The sequence below is a fragment of the Eimeria mitis genome, genomic scaffold (genome assembly GCF_000499745.2).
Source record: "Eimeria mitis Houghton genomic scaffold, Emh_scaff473, whole genome shotgun sequence".
NCBI lineage: Eukaryota > Apicomplexa > Conoidasida > Eucoccidiorida > Eimeriidae > Eimeria > Eimeria mitis.
Window position 1 is genome coordinate 14,584 of NW_013573034.1, and position 687 is coordinate 15,270.

Below are 687 nucleotides of genomic sequence, written 5' to 3' on the forward strand. Positions count from 1 at the left end.
TCTTACAGCGGCAGTCGAAAAGGCGCGCATTGATCTTCATAATACAGCACGAACTTGAAACGGGCTTCTGAACACTCGAAAAGCACTGACTCTTGGCTGCCCTTATTTCCTGGACACCATGGTTACTCAGGGATACACGTGGCATGCATTACACATATAAGTGGCTTTGAGTGCAAAGTTCTAGTATATAAAATTCAACAGTGCGTGGGAACGCGTTTTGCACTGCTGAATTTCCCTTTCCCGTTGCCTTCCTTTAGTAAGCATATCTGGCAAAAGGAAACGATCCTATTCGGACATTGCTTGCGCCGATGTGGGTTTGGCCCCAGCACGACTGTCCCGTCGCGCGAGCCATGCGGAATGTTTGTTCTGTAGAGTCATTGGTTCTTATTCCTTACGCAGTGCATATTTCTCTGTTTCTTCGGTTCAGGCAGCCGACTGGCGTTACGCGTCCGGCGCTGCTCCATTGCGTTCGCATCGTTTCTTTTTCAGTGTTGACCGAATGCTACAGTTTTTTCGAACTTTTTTGATAGGGCAGCTGTTCGGCGCTGTATGAAAGCTTTGAATAGGGTCACTGCGGGTGGCGAGTATATGTGTCTCCAGGTACTCGCATGTTTAAAGGCGGAAGGCTATGCTACAAACCGCAGCATACGTTGCTGTGTCTTCACTGCCGTCTGCAACTGCTGGTTG

At 48.9% G+C, this 687-nt stretch overlaps 1 protein-coding gene across 1 annotated transcript in view; it reads left to right on the forward strand.

Annotated features, from left to right (window-relative positions):
- EMH_0013500 (uncharacterized protein) overlaps window positions 1–58 on the forward strand; it is a gene marked incomplete at both ends in the record, with an annotated part of 2,847 nt that extends 2,789 nt beyond the window's left edge. Inside the window, one exon of the mRNA XM_013499841.1 lies at window positions 1–58. Within this exon, the coding sequence (XP_013355295.1) occupies window positions 1–58 (58 nt within the window).
- Between the last annotated feature and the right edge of the window lie 629 nt (window positions 59–687).